A 14,573-nucleotide genomic window follows, 5' to 3' on the forward strand; every position below is an offset into this window, starting at 1 on the left:
TTTTAAAATCAAAATACTTGATATTCAATTGTATTGTATTTAATTAAATATATTACATGAATAACAATAATAATAATCCGCGATACTTATTGACTCATCATCATCGTCATTCTTCTAAGGATTTAGCACTAGTGACCTGTTCTGGCCTCATTCCACATTTTTGCTTGTCCCTAACTTCTGGGTTCTCAAGCTGGGTTTATTCGTACATTTTGTTCAATACTGAGCCTATTTTTAGTTCTTTACTATTTCTTTTCTTTTCTCTTTTCCCACCCCTGAAAACATAGCCTACTTTCCTTCCTAGAAATTTCATTTTGTCACTTCCATAAAGTAGAGCAGGCAGAGAATGGTACAGGTATGAGTGATAGAAGAAAGACTGAAGACAAGTTTGGAGAATCTTAAGGTGAAAGTCCCACCACCAAACTAGTTTGCGGATGACCAGTGGAATTGTTTTCTTGCTTTAAAGTCTCTGGATAGAATAAACTGAACTGTCACTGTGAAAAATGATGATACAGACAGGTTACCGGATGTGAGTAGGACAAGAAAAGGAAAAGAATGAAAATAAACAAAAAACTGAACTTGTGTCATTTAAGGTCCAAAATCTGCCAAACATATCAAATTGCATAAATCTAATTCAAGAATTACGCATATATATGTTACCCAACATGAGTTTTAAAATCCATTCTAATTATGGTTTACGCTTTAGCAGTGTCATTTACATAATAATACTTGCAAGTTATTGCAAGTATCAGAATTATTATTTTTTTTTTTTTTGATAATGCACTTCAATAATATACAATCAAGCTAAACAGTCAACTAATTACATTTAATGAAAACCCCCCCTTGGAGTTACTCTTGATCCATCGCTAAGTTTCAATAAACATATCAACAATGTTGCAGTCAGAGCAAAAAGAAGACAAAATATCATGAAAAGTATCTCAGGTAAAGAGTGGGGAGCCGATGCAAAAACCTTAAAAGTCACATATACCTCTACTATCCATCCCATAATGGAATATGCTTCGCCTATCTGGATGCAAACATCACAAACCAGTTTAGACAAGCTTATAAAAATTCAGAAAAATGAAGCTAAAATCATATGTGGACTAAGGAATACAACTCCTGGAAAAATAGCAGAATTCGAATCCAACCTTGTTCCTTTGAAAATTAAGTCACAAGAAAATCTTACCAAATTTTTTGGAAAAAAAGCCAACCTTGCATATCATAGAACAAGTGAACTTTTTAAAAACCGGAAACCAACAAACTGAATACAGAAAAAATCAACAATGCATGAAATCATAAAATTTCCCTGGGATTGTCCAAATAAAATAGCCGACTACCCAGAATTTCCTCCAAATCAAGACAGGAAAAATATAGTTATGAACTTAGAAATAGGGAAACATGAGAAAAAAAGCCTAGAAAACTCTGAAATCTTGAGATCATTAGCCCTTTCAAAAATAATGGAATATGGACCTGACTCAATAAAGATCTACACAGATGGCTCCAAAAATCCAAATGGCAATTCTGGGAGTGGCGTACTCATCTATGGCTGTCATAATATAGATATAGAACTAAAAACAACTAACAGCATTGGATGCAATTCATACCATGCAGAATTAATAGCCATTAACACAGTACTGCAATATTTGGACAAACAAAACCCGAAGGAGTTTATATTTTTCACAGATTCCTTAGCAGCCCTTCAAGCAATTAAGAACTGCTACACTAGCCATCAAGAAATATTTAAAGACATAGCAAAAAACATAAACAAACTACATAAGGATTTCGAAATAATCTTCCAGTGGATCCCATCCCATGTGGGATTAAAGGGAAACGAAACTGCAGATGAAGTAGCAAAAATGGCCGCAACATCAAGTGATAAATACCACAGATTTCGATCTTTTTAAAACCACCCAAAAAGAAAACATAAAAAGAACAATTCTTCAGGCCATGACTCACCACTGGTACTCAGCAGAAAATCCAGGAGCTACCATCAACTCCAAATTTAATCACAGTGCCACTACTATGATCTCTCGCCTCAAGACCGATCATACAAGACCAATCAAGTTTAGCAATGGCATAAAATTCTTCCCCACCTGCAAAATCTGTAACATCGAGGAACCATCACCTATGCCTTTGCTAAACTGTATGAATATTTCCAAATGTGAAGTCTATAACAACCCAGAAAGGGTGCTGTATAAAATACATGAACTTGACCTCTCTGATCTGGTGTAATAATACCATAGGACAATAAAAAAAAAAAATAAAATAAAATAAATAAATAAATAATAATAATAATAATAATAGTATACATTGAAAACGTGGAAAAATCACATCAATATTCCTTTAATATACATAGACATAAATTATCAATCGCTTAATTATTCATTTTACTGATAATGGGAATATCAAAGTATGTTTATTTTGAAATATTTAAATACAGTAAAGAAATTAAATTTTTATTAAGAATTATCACTGTAATATATCATTCAATTAATTAATTTGTATTAAATTATTGCCATTCATATAATAGTAATATTATTTAATTAATAGTGTTCGATATTAATGTACTTTAATATTTTAACTCAGACACTGTCTAACGTCCATTTCCTTAAATTCATTTACTGATGTCGCCCTGTTTCTGATAACATATTCCTTGTTCATAACATAATCCTGAATATGTTCCCGGTAACATAATTAGGCCAAATTTCACATTTTAAAACAACCGCGAAATCTGAATGCCAATCATACGAATCCAACCAATCAGGATATCTCTTCTCCGGTAAACAACTCCAACAGTGAACAATAAACAAGTGAGACAAGGAGCGGCCAACCACCTGCAAGCAATAGTCATGTGATCAACTTATCAAGCCTTAAATAACGGTCAACTTGCATTACTTGATAAAGAGATATTCTTTAAGCAGCAATTCAAGGCTTTTTGGAGTACAGAGCTTTTGAAGATGTAAAAAAAAAAAAAAAAAAAAAAAAAAAAAAAGGTGGAGAAATAAGATGGCGTTAGGCGTTTACGTGTATTTACTCTGTTATATCGTCGAAATGAAGCCTATTAGCTCTTTATATTTAAGTAACTTATGGGTGCACCTTTTTGACAACTCGTATAACAGAGTATATAAGTTCTTTTCGCTATACACATTGGCATTATGGTCTAGTTACTCACCGATGAAGCCTCAATAAAGGCTGAAACCGTCTGGGTAGTGACCTCCCACCATAATGTATAACATCATACATCTCCTAGGAGATGGGTTTTACATTATGGAAAATACTAAGAATATCGATCAGAACTTTCTCCACCTTTGCTACGAGTTGCCCGAGTTTGTACTACATACTTCGATTACGTGCATTAGCTCACGCTAGTAATCGCCGATACTTTTATAGTTTACTATATTCAGCATGACACTCTTTGATTCCAATCTTTGAGTTTCTTATTCGGTTTGAAAACAATGTGGGATTTAATATCCCCTTAATTTAAATGATGTTTATATCGCCAAAATGAAGCCTATTTTGAAAATCCCATAGTAAAACAGGATTTTCAAAATGTAGCTTTTGTGACATATATTATTTAATATTTACCTACCTACCTTTAAAACACAAGAAAAAAATACAAGGTACAGTATCTCTTTAGTTCATTTTAATAAGATAATAATTTTTTAGAATAGCTTACAGAACTTGGTTCGTCCACATGACGAATGCTCAGAAGTGCCACGTCAACAGCAACATTTACAGGTTCGCCCTCTACAACAACAACAGCAATGATAATAATAAACCTAAAACACAGTATATAAAAACTGTAAATAATATTTTATTATGAATAATGGTAACTGTAATTCTTAGCCCATTGAATTAAATTCACTAACCATATTGGCAATTGATAATAAGTCATGTTCATCACTTAAGCAGCTTAATTGTTATTACATCAATTTATTTTAGATTCTGACGTGTTAAAATACGTTGTCTTCTCGCATGATTGGCCTTGCCTTGATTCGTGTCATTTGCGTTTATATTTTTAATTTGTTAAGTTTCACGTTCAGTTGACAATAAAATATTTAGTATGTTAACCAAAGAAATTTTATTTCTTACCTTTAATTTGTGGAGGTATGGACTTTTCATATCCAATTGGTACAATCTCTTCGACTTTTTTAGCCAAAGGCTCCACATTTGGAGGAAAATGCAATGGTTCACTAGTAGGCTGATCATGAAAAAAAAGACACCTGAAGAGAGAGAGAGAGAGAGAGAGAGAGAGATTCAAGTATATTAATATCGAATCTGGGTAATCATATGGATAGAGTTACTCTAAAACATGTTACTTTAATTTTAATCCAAGTATAAGTTGCCTACTACATAAACTAACTTAATTCCATCCGTGTTATGAATACAAAGACTTCCAGTGAAGTGTTTCTTGGATAAAACTTAGTGGCTGTGTTATTTTATGCAATGACATTCAGAAACGTAGGTGGCTGTGACGGTTGTAGTTTGGAATTACAGCAGAAGCAAATAAAGTATGATGCCAATATATTATATGTGTAAAATATCTGTGTTTTGTCTAGTTTCTCTATTTTGAGGAAGGAAAAACTCGAGTTTATTGGAGTAAAATTGCTACGATCATCATCATCATCATCATCATCAGTATGACATCACCAATCAGCGACACGTGAAATTTCCGAGCTTACTGACTAGCAGTGAGCAGGTTGATTCTCTCTTATGCAATAGTTTGATATTCTATTAGCTCAGAAAATAGCGTAACGCGTAATTTGAGAGAGCAGGAGGGGAATACAGTTTACAGATAATAATATAAGATCAAAGGACTATTTGTAGAACAATATACTTTTAAAAAAGCATAAGTTCTCAACTTATTGAAAACAACAACAACCTTCAGTGCCACACACCAAAAAGTATACACTTTTATAACTGCTAACTCTACACAAATTCGAAATCTACCCAGTCATCGAATATGGCTCATATACGTGTATATGAGATAGTGCATCAAAATCCTCTCTAAGATTGCTCGATGCTATCCAAAAGAGGGTAGTCCAGTTAAATAATGATCCCTCTCTCACGAATCTTCTTCATTCCCTCTCCTTCACTTTCTACCTTATGCCTATCCTCCGCTCTTTTGCGCTTACAATTCCTTTAGGACTCGAAGAGCCTTCAAATATATAGTCTTTTCAGTTGAAGGTGAGATATCTGGTCTCATACAGAGATGGGAGAATCCTCCTGAAAAATCCAGTTTTCAGGAGGATTCTCCTCCTGAAAACTGGATTTTTTCTTCTTCTTTCATTCCACAACAGAAAATCACTGGCCAGAAGTACATACATAGTTAACTGACTTAACAGACTGGCTTTGACATCAGTTATTTTGTTTGTAATTCTAAATAGCAAGAACAACAGTTATTCTGAGCACTGGCAAAAATATGTTAGTTTTCTCGCATACAGAAAAGCATTGTCCTGCAACTTTCAATTGTAAATCTAACTTATATCATCAGAGATTATTATTTTGTTTCCCGAAATTACATATGTGAGGACAGCTGAATCTGAATAATCTTCATCGAACAGTAAAATTATGAAGGCTGTAGCTCATAGACGCTATCAGAACGGTATAGAAAACAAACAGTCAGCTACCAGCTGAGTTTGTAAAACTACGCTGTTTATTTATTTTATAATTGATGAATATAACTTAAACTGGAACATTAATAATCCTCTCATCTCTTATAATATTTTCTATTCCTTCATTTATTTTGAAAGATGTTGAAAATAATTGAATACTTTTATTTGAAAGATATGTCGATAATACTTGGGTATACTTGAGTGAAATACTCATGGTTGAACAGCACGCAATCAATCTACTTTTATAATATAGTACAAATTGCATCTTTGATTATAATTCTATTTTTCAAGAATTGCTTTTTTTTCTCCCTACATATTTTGATTTGGTTCAATTCACATAAAAACCTACAACATTTAAAGTGTATAATAAAATAATAAAAAATAAAAGTTGTAACAGGTATTGCAAACTCGATGCGATTGATTACTTCTATAATTATAGAATATTTCATATGCACAAGATAAAGAAATAAATAATTCATTACTTACTTGGATTGTAGAATAAGTATTGTTATGAGAAATAACTTCAAAAGGAATAACACACTGTTACACATTTTATATTTCAGAACTGCTCTCTTCATAAAAACCACACTTCAACGAAAGCAACACTCCTTTTTAAAAAAAAAAAGTGGATACCATTCATTTAATCGGTTGTCGATATCTGTTTATTTTTAAGATGACTCAGTTTAAAAATTAAATAATGTAAAAACTTATAGATGAAATTAAGGATTCTATTCTAGCTTTAACTACCTTTGACGAATCGCAGAATTATAGGTTATGCTATAATCCTGCAAACCAAGATTAATATACAATTAATATATTAAACCAATGTATAATATATTAATTGTATAGTTTCTGTTTTTTTATTATTTATTTTTTAAAATTTTTTTTTTAGATATGATCGAAATAGGAATTAATTATGTTTAAGTTAACAATAAAATAAATTACTTTTGATATATTTGGAGAAATACATAACTAGAAGAATAAATGTTACTTTACTGAAGCAAAGATAAAAAATGTCCGACTACTCAGTATTTCACTGTTTTCTCAGTACAGCAACTGAAAAACATTCTGTAGTTCATGATCTCGTGCTATGTATTCTTTATTAAACCTAATGCGCGCACATAACTTTTACTAAATATTTTTATATTAAGAAACAGTGATACTCGGGTGTGATCATGTAACGAATGAAAGCGCTTTTTCAAAGCATATAACATATTGTAATTCAGCAAGCAGTTCTATTGCTTACCAGCAATTACTTGACCTATTAGAGAGAGAGAGAGAGAGAGAGAGAGAGAGACTATTTCATTTTAAACTATTTCATTGATATTGAAACACACATACCTTCATCAGGACCTTGTTAACAGAAGGTAAATTAGTCAGTCCCATACCGAAGTGGTAGGGTCTTCCCTGAATCTCTAGTTGTTCACCCTGCTACAAAGCAAACTGGACAGAAAAACCACACAATTTACATACAAGGATATATATATTTACATATAATTAACATCCTTATCCTAAAATTATGGTTACAAAAAGTCAAGGATACTTGGCTAGTCATGGTTCTTAAAGGCCTGTGAGTACTGCTTATTATTATTAGTATTATTACATAGCACCCATTGTCTTCCTACTTATACTCTTTACTGTCTTATCTTTATTAGGGATTTTCAACTGAATGTAAGTTAGCAGTTCTCATATAGAGGATTTTCTCCCGGAAACTCGGTTTTTTCGTCTCTCAGAACAGGCAAACCAGCGCTACACACCTCAGAGCCCGTGAGTTGCTTCGTCCATAAATCTAAATAAACCAAATCAAACTTTACTGTCTTATTGCAAGAGTTTTGCATCTCATTGAAGGTAAACTTCCCTTCACGAGTAGAAACAGTGTATAAAATAGAGGGGAATTTTTTTTAACTTTAACAGGATCCGATCCGAAATAAAGACAAACAAAAAATGTCACCCATTGAACGTTGGTATGCTGATGACAGTTTCATTTGCGTTTCATCACTCATTCTGCAATCTAACTTTAAATCGTTGTTGATATTTAAAAGAAGCCGAGGATGAATTGACATTTTTTAACATCAGATATAAGTTGCTTACCAATCTGCTCCAGCTGATTCACTGTAGATACCGGTCATACAGATGGCTTATGAAACCCTATAAAATGTGAAAATTTCCCTATTTTGGAAGTTATCTATAAGCAAATGTTGAGATCGGTGACAAAATATTCAGTGTGTGTGAACCCATTAGAGCAGCATTAGTAGCAGAAGTTAGGAATTATGAAAATGAATCATTGATGAGATGGACTATGTTCTAAATAAACTTTTAGTTTATAGAGCTATTCACATTCGAAATTTTTTTGTATGATTGCGAAATGTTTAACACATCCCGGAAGCACCTCAGAAACCTCAAAAGAAAAAAAAAAATTAATTTTCACTGAAAAATTCGTAAGATTCACTGGAAAGAGATCAATTAACATCAGCGCTATTGACAAACTGATCAAGTATTGACGAAATTATTATCCATCATAGCCTTTACTAGATTGATTCTGTCAATGATATAAGATTTTCTTTTCAGAACCTGAAAGAGGGCAAAAGAAGCAGTTGAAACATAATATCAATGCAAATATGAAGATACGTAACTTCACACAGAGTAAGAAGAGAAAAAATAAGAAAAGAACTATGCCACTGAAGCTGGCGTCATTATTGTGAAGGATCATATGGATCACTCATTTCCAGATTTACCAGTAAGACAACTGTTTGGATGGCGATTACCTCTTCGCGGTGACCCCCCGATGATGAAGACATTGCACGTTCGCAGAATGAAAAGCGTTCGTCATTGGAGGCTATTCCACATTCATTGATCTACTTCAGAAATCCATTTCTTTATGTTAATTGCCCATGCTTACTTCATGGGCATCTGTAAAACACCATCATGATTGGAAAGGGTCACTACCCAGAACTGTTGCAACCTTTATTGTGGTTTCATCATCGGGTGTTTATAACAGAGCTTGGCTACTAGTCATGCTATTGCTCTTTACATATTAGCAGAATTAAATTTTTGGCGTTAATAAGTCATCTTTTCGATGCATCGTTTTCTCATTCATAAATATAATAACTATTGATTATTCTGACATAATATCAAAATGAAAATTATTATTTTGGCGGATCATATGTTTATAATAATTTAAAATTATTAGAAACTTAAATCAGTATGTTAAACTTACAACATCTTGTTTGACATTTTAAGATGATATTAATTTTATATCTTAGAATACAAATATCGGCTGCCTTTTATAAGTTGGGCGGTACGGTGTATGACTATACATAAGCATAACAGTGGATTTGGGAAGCAGTATTTCCTTCATAAAAGGAAATTCTATATTAGGTAAATGTATAGTTTTGCTTAAATTAATTATACTGATTAACACAATTAGGATACTCGTGTAGTTACTTGGCAAATTCAAGTCGCTAGATTTGAGAAAGAATGACTCAATATTTTGATTGTAGTCACCAATAACAGGAACTTTTTTTTTCGTTTTTCTTTTTTTTCCCTTTTTTTGCGGTATTCGAATAAGTCAATCTTTAGTACAATTTGGTATGGTTTTTGTCGAAGACGAAACTCATATTGTTAACAGTGCTTCTCAGAAATAGTGATTGTACATCACACTATATGTATATAATAATACCTAAGAGTATAGAGAGCACAAAATGGAGGCAGGTGATTATTGTATCCACGAGTCCGATTTCGTTTATCATATTGCATAAAAATATACTCAAGTTACTTGTGTTGACGAAGAGTGAGGACAGGTGGTCAGTCGATTTACGAAAGTTAGGACTAAAAAATTGCCACTTACTCTCTTTGGGAAATGAAAGACTTCAGAGGAATGATTGTAATTCATGAACAAAATTATGAAGCATATGCAACGATACTTAGAAATATATCTTTTATTTAATAATTCAACTTCTAGAGTGCTATTATGGAATGGAAAAAAAAATGTGCTTATTTTATCGGCTCTCTTACAAGTGGCTTCAGTGATGTATATTAAATGTTCATTATTGTAATTGCATAGTTCAGGGATGGGCAGCCGTGGCGCAATAGAACGCAATGATATCATAATAATAATAAAAAAAAGTAAGCCTATTCATGCAAAAAGTATTAACCAAAAACAGATTGGTACAAAAAAAGCTAAAACTTCGTAATTATTTTTTTAGCAATTTTATTGTTTCGTGTATATCTTTTGCACATTCACTTATTTGATCCTGAAGAGCCATGTGTTAGCAATAGCGGTGCGTCGAGGTTATTGCAGGTTTTTGTCAGTCAGTTTACAATTGATACTCGTGCTCTACAGAGTTGTGCTTTGTTCGTCCTTTGTGAACATTTGCAGTTTTGTATTTTTTTCGACAATTAAGCCTTGTTTTTACATTCAGTTATCCATGTGTACAAGTGAATTCAATGAACAGTGGGAGAATGAGTTCTTTTTATTGAATATAAGTTTTTACTTATTTATAAGCGAATCCGTCAGAAAAAAACATTGTTCATCGTGATTTTCTTCTTTGACTACTTGTATAATAACTAAAACACTTTTTTTTTTTTCAATGTTAGTCAAGTGGGTTTTAATTTATTGTCCTACATGTTTCGCCGATTTTTGTTATCGGCATCTTTAGGGAATACAATTGGTAAGCTATAGGAAGGTAACAGACTAGGTTTTAACTGACAGTTCTAATTCATACAAAATTAGTATTGTGCGAAATAATGCGCGTATTTCGGGAACATGATTTATTTGTTACGAGACAGTTGGCGTGAAAGTTCATTTCTTTGATGTTTAGTGATCTGATTAAAGCTTTCCAAATTTCCGGTAGGATTATACCTTGATTCTTATTTAGGTTTCCTGTTGAACGGGCGACCGTAGCAGCCTCCTTAAAGGTTCTGGAATGGTAGTTCTCTTCTATATGGGGCATATGACTCTTATCCCACTCAATGGGATGGTTGGTAGAGGCAAAGTTGCAAGAAAGGCCTGAAATATCTTGTCTGTTGTTTCTGACATATCCTATGTGTTCTTTCTGTCTCGTTTCGAAGTGTCTATAGGTCTGACCAACGTAACTAACACCACAGGAGCAAGGTATATTGTATACTCCAGAGTACTTGTAGAATGGATGAGGGTCTTTCAGTGATCTTAAAAATTTCCGAATAGTATTGACTGGCTTGAATGCTACTCCAATATTGTGTGGTTTTAGAAGGATAGCCAATTTTTTGGAAATACTGCTGACAAATGGAATAGTTATAGTACTGATGTATTGGGTGTCATCACGTTGTCTTTGTGGTATATCCAAAAAGAGGATATTGTTGCAGAGTCTTTTAGGATAACTATTTAAGAATAGCTCTCTGGATATTGTAGTTAATTCTTTTTGTAAGTCATCTTGGTCTGTTGTGTAATGTATAGCTCTTTTCTTAAGCATATGGATAATGTTAAGCTTCTGGGATATATGATGAGACGAGTTGAAATGGAGGTAACGTCCAGTATTCGTTGGTTTTCTATACACAGACAGGTTGATACTGTTATTGGTTTGTTTTTTTTTTTATTAGGATGTCTAGGAATGGAAGGTTTTCATCTTTTTTCAATTTCTAATGTGAATTTGATGGTATGGTAGAAACTATTGATTTAGTTGTGATAATCCATTAGTTCTTCTTTCATATGATTCCAAATGATAAAGATGTCATCAACATATCTGTACCAAGTTTTCGGTTTTGGGGTAATTTGGGATAAGGTTTTATCCTCTAGGTCTTCCATGAATAAGTCAGCACAAGGAGAGAGGGGGCTACCCATGGCTAATCCGGTAAGTTGTTTGTAGACTGTTTTTTGCCAAATGAAATAGTTCGAAGTTAAACAATAATTGAACAAAAGTAGTGTTAGTTTCCACCATACCATCAAATTCACATTAGAAATTGAAAAAAAAAAGATGAAAACCTTCCATTCCTAGACATCCTAATAAAAAAACAAACCAATAACAGTATCAACCTGTCTGTGTATAGAAAACCAACGAATACTGGACGTTACCTCCATTTCAACTCGTCTCATCATATATCCCAGAAGCTTAGCATTATCCGCATGCTTAAGAAAAGAGCTATACATTACACAACAGACCAAGATGACTTACAAAAAGAATTAACTACAATATCCAGAGAGCTATCCTTAAATGGTTATCCTAAAAGACTCTGCAACAATATCCTCTTTTCGGATATACCACAAAGACAACGTGATGACACCCAATACATCAGTACTATAACTATTCCATTTGTCAGCAGCATTTCCAAAAAAATGGCTATCCTTCTAAAACCACAATATTAGAGTAGCATTCAAGCCAGTCAATACTATTCGGAAATTTTTAAGATCACCGAAAGACCCTCATCCATTCTACAAGTACTCTGGAGTATATAATATACCTTGCTCCTGTAGTGTTAGTTACGTTGGTCAGACCTCTAGAAGCTTCGAAACGAGACAGAAAGAACACATAGGATATGTCAGAAATAACAGACAAGACATTTCAGGCCTTTCTTACCACTTTGCCTCTACCAACCATCTCATTGAGTGGGATAAGAGTCATATGCCCTACATAGAAGAGAACTACCATTCCAGAACCTTCAAGGAGGCTGCTACGATCGCCCGTTCAACAGGAAACCTAAATAAGAATCAAGGTCTAATCCTACCGGAAATTTGGAAAGCTTTAATCAGATCACTAAACATCAAAGAAATGAAATTTCACGCCAATTACATTATGTCTCGTAACAAATAAATCATGTTCCCGAGACACGCGCATTATTTCGCACAATACTAATTTTGTATGAATTAGAACTGTCAGTTAAAACCTAGTCTGTTACCTTCATATAGCTTACCAATTGTATTCCCTGAAGATGCCGATAACAAAAATCGGCGAAACATGTAGGACAATAAATTAAAACCCACTTGACTAACATTCAAAAAAAAAAAAAAAAGTGTTTTAGTTATTAAACATTGTTCATTGTTTGTGAAAACATACTTTTCATATAATAAAGGACATAATCTTAATAGGCACTATAAAACACATTAGACTGAAATAGAAGGAAAACTGAAGCTAATGCTTCGGTCTGAGTTACGGAGAGAGAATCTTGTTTTTATATTAAATCAATATATCATATCTATATTAACCTATTATTTCTGAGAGTTTTTAAGGGTACAACAGTTTGCATGACACATCCGAACTCGTAGGTAAAAAAATCGCCGCATGGAACGTGAAAGATTGGCCACCCTGGACCGTAGTTTCTTATCACAACACATCTTGTGTTTGCTTCTCACAAATAATAAAATAGTTCTATTCACAAATCAAAAGGTTCCAGACGAAGTTTTTCAAAGGTGAAGAAACAAACTTTGATTATCCTACTTAGTAATTTCTAAAATGTTCCTGTGATTTCTTGAAAATTACTTACTCGATTGCTTTATCTCGAGTCAATCATAACCCCCCCTCCGCCCCATAAACAAATATAATTATTGTGCATTTCAAAATGCTGCCTGATTATCTATCGGTAATGATTCCATGTTTAAAATTAATTAAAATAAAACAGTCAGCAATAATAACAATTGCTACAAATATCATTTACGTAGATAGCACTACATAAAATAACATCTCTCTTTCTGTATCTCACTCACTCTCTCTTTCTCTGAATGCAAACAAAACTAACGAACATTTATTAAATTCAAATCAAAGTACAATAAATACATTGGATGAAATACATTAATACGTACTATTTTGGAAGATTTCTGTTTGCCTTATTAAAACAGTCAAAAAAGTACAAAGCCCAAAATTAGATAGCTAATTTTAGTTCAGTTAATTTTCATATATTTTTTTAATGCAGATGATAGCAAAGCTAATCCTACGTAACGTAGAACTTGGTAGAAGGAAAACAAACAAGAAGTAGAAGGAAAATCACGTTTCACGTTCATCAAAGAGAGAACAGTAACTGTTTACGAAATAAATACTCAAGAGAAAATGGGAAAAATACAACAAAATGGGAAAAATCCCATATATATATATATATATATATATAATTGCATGTTTAACCAACTATCCTGCTACTGCTGTGTGCGTGCGTGCTTCATCATCATACACTACATCAGTACAGGCGTGTACATAACACACACACACACACACACACACACAAATTTCAGTTTTCTTCGATTTTCTTCGGGGCTTTAAGATCTCAGGGATGAAGAAACTCCAGTTGTCTGAATAAAAAAAAAAAATCCTACTACTTCCGTAGTTTATTGAAAACCCCAAAAGTTATATAGTGCTATAATTGGGCTATTTTAAATGCAAAGGCCTTTAATTAGGTAAAATAAAATTATACCTACAGCTCCAAAAGACTCTATAGGGAAAATTAGTGATTTCTATACAAGAGTGCGATTATTACATAACATACTTTTTTAATGATTGATTAACATCAATTACTTATTGGTGAAAATTTCTCGCAATCGTTTCTTTATTTCTTCTTCATAAAATCCGTTAATACCATTTTATGGCGGAAAGGGAGTACATGAAACAATTTAGCCTTAAGTAAATTTTGAAAACTGGGATGCATCCAGTCACAAATCCAAAATACTATTAATGATTTTAATTGGAATTCGGGAAAGCGGGCGAGTATCAGAGATTGCTGCCACCATCTCATTATCGCTAACCCTAATATTATTATTATCTGAAAAGTGTGTAAGTTGTAAGGTCGATTTTATTTGGTTGTGTGATTAAAATCCTGAGTTTCAGTTAGAAACTCAGGATTTTAACCCACTTGCTTATGCCAGAATAGATAAACATATCCAATTCAACAGGAGCACACTTTTATTATTATTATTATTATTATTATTATTATTATTATTATTATTATTATTATACTACCAGTAACGCCGAAGACTGTGATAATATAAAATTCACCGAAATCGGC

General features: G+C 32.9%; 1 protein-coding gene across 4 annotated transcripts in view; it reads right to left on the reverse strand.

Annotated features, from left to right (window-relative positions):
• The window catches only part of LOC150109914 (glycine receptor subunit alpha-2-like), a 30,792-nt gene extending 17,267 nt beyond the window's left edge, over window positions 1–13,525 (reverse strand). The window contains exons 1-5 of one of the 4 annotated variants that reach the window (XM_090415810.1): window positions 13,384–13,523; window positions 6,954–7,055; window positions 6,099–6,220; window positions 4,090–4,220; window positions 3,674–3,744 (exon numbers count right to left, since the gene is read on the reverse strand). In XM_090415810.1, coding sequence (XP_090271936.1) covers window positions 3,674–3,744; window positions 4,090–4,220; window positions 6,099–6,190 — 294 coding nt within the window. In that variant the 5' untranslated portion in view covers window positions 6,191–6,220; window positions 6,954–7,055; window positions 13,384–13,523. Of the gene's footprint in view, window positions 1–3,673; window positions 3,745–4,089; window positions 4,221–6,098; window positions 6,221–6,557; window positions 6,678–6,953; window positions 7,056–13,383 lie in introns of those variants that run through there. The other 3 variants (XM_090415790.1, XM_090415799.1, XM_090415817.1) reach the window with 3 other exon arrangements.
• Window positions 13,526–14,573: the final 1,048 nt, after the last annotated feature.

Source organism: Typopeltis vanoorti, chromosome 1 (genome assembly GCF_054136105.1).
Source record: "Typopeltis vanoorti isolate ZY-2024b chromosome 1, IOZ_Tvanoo_1.0, whole genome shotgun sequence".
In the NCBI taxonomy this organism is placed as follows: Eukaryota; Metazoa; Arthropoda; class Arachnida; order Uropygi; family Thelyphonidae; genus Typopeltis; species Typopeltis vanoorti.